General features: G+C 61.3%; 1 protein-coding gene across 1 annotated transcript in view; it reads left to right on the top strand.

The window, feature by feature from the left end:
* Positions 1-26: 26 nt before the first annotated feature.
* The window catches only part of Ccnd1 (cyclin D1), a 13583-nt gene continuing 12779 nt past the window's right edge, over positions 27-830 (top strand). The window contains exon 1 of the mRNA XM_015503058.2: positions 27-480. Coding sequence (XP_015358544.1) covers positions 257-480 — 224 coding nt within the window. The 5' untranslated portion in view covers positions 27-256. The remainder of the gene's footprint in view (positions 481-830) is intronic.

The following is an 830-nucleotide window of genomic DNA, read 5'->3' on the forward strand; positions in this document are numbered from 1 at the left end:
GTCCCATTCTCTGCCCGGCTTTGATCCCTGCTTAACAACAGTAACGTCACACGGACTACAGGGGAGTTTTGTTGAAGTTGCAAAGTCCTGGAGCCTCCAGAGGGCTGTCGGCGCAGTAGCAGTGAGCAGCAAAGTCAGCGCGCTCGGCTAGGGGCAGAAGAGCGCGAGGGAGCGTGGGGCAGCAGGAGCGAGCGCCGAGCGCGGACCGAACCCAGAAGCGCAGCCCTTCCCGAGCGATCCAGGCAGAGCTCCCGCCATGGCTCACCAGCTCCTGTGCTGCGAAGTGGAGTCCATCCGCCGCGCGTACCCAGACACCAACCTCCTCAACGACCGAGTGCTGAGGGCCATGCTCAAGGCGGAGGAGACCTGCGCTCCCTCCGTGTCCTACTTTAAGTGTGTGCAGAAGGAGATCCTGCCGTCCATGCGGAAGATCGTGGCCACCTGGATGCTGGAGGTGCGGGGCTTCTCGCTGCTCTCTTAGCACTTTCCTTCAACTTGTTGCTCAAACCCACATTTCCCCCCTCATCTCCCTCCCTTCTCTTCCCCTTCAACTTTGAAGTTTGTCGGGGTGTTGCTAGGAACCCGTCTTTTCAAAATAAATAAGATATTGCGGGTATTTTTGAACAAGGAAGGTGTGGGGGTTGGGGCATTAGAAATTCCCTTTCCTGGTGGGGGACGGTCGGGAAGAGGTGCCTTCGAAGGAAGCCGGTGCCAGGGTGCCCCGTGGGTTGCGAGGGTGCAGGCGGGGCGCCCTTTGTGGCCCCCCGCCTGCGCCCCAGTGCCGCTGCGCTTCTCTGGCTGTGGCTGCCCGGAGCCGCCGGCTCGGGGGG

The sequence above is a fragment of the Marmota marmota genome, unplaced genomic scaffold (assembly GCF_001458135.2).
Source record: "Marmota marmota marmota unplaced genomic scaffold, marMar, whole genome shotgun sequence".
NCBI lineage: Eukaryota > Metazoa > Chordata > Mammalia > Rodentia > Sciuridae > Marmota > Marmota marmota.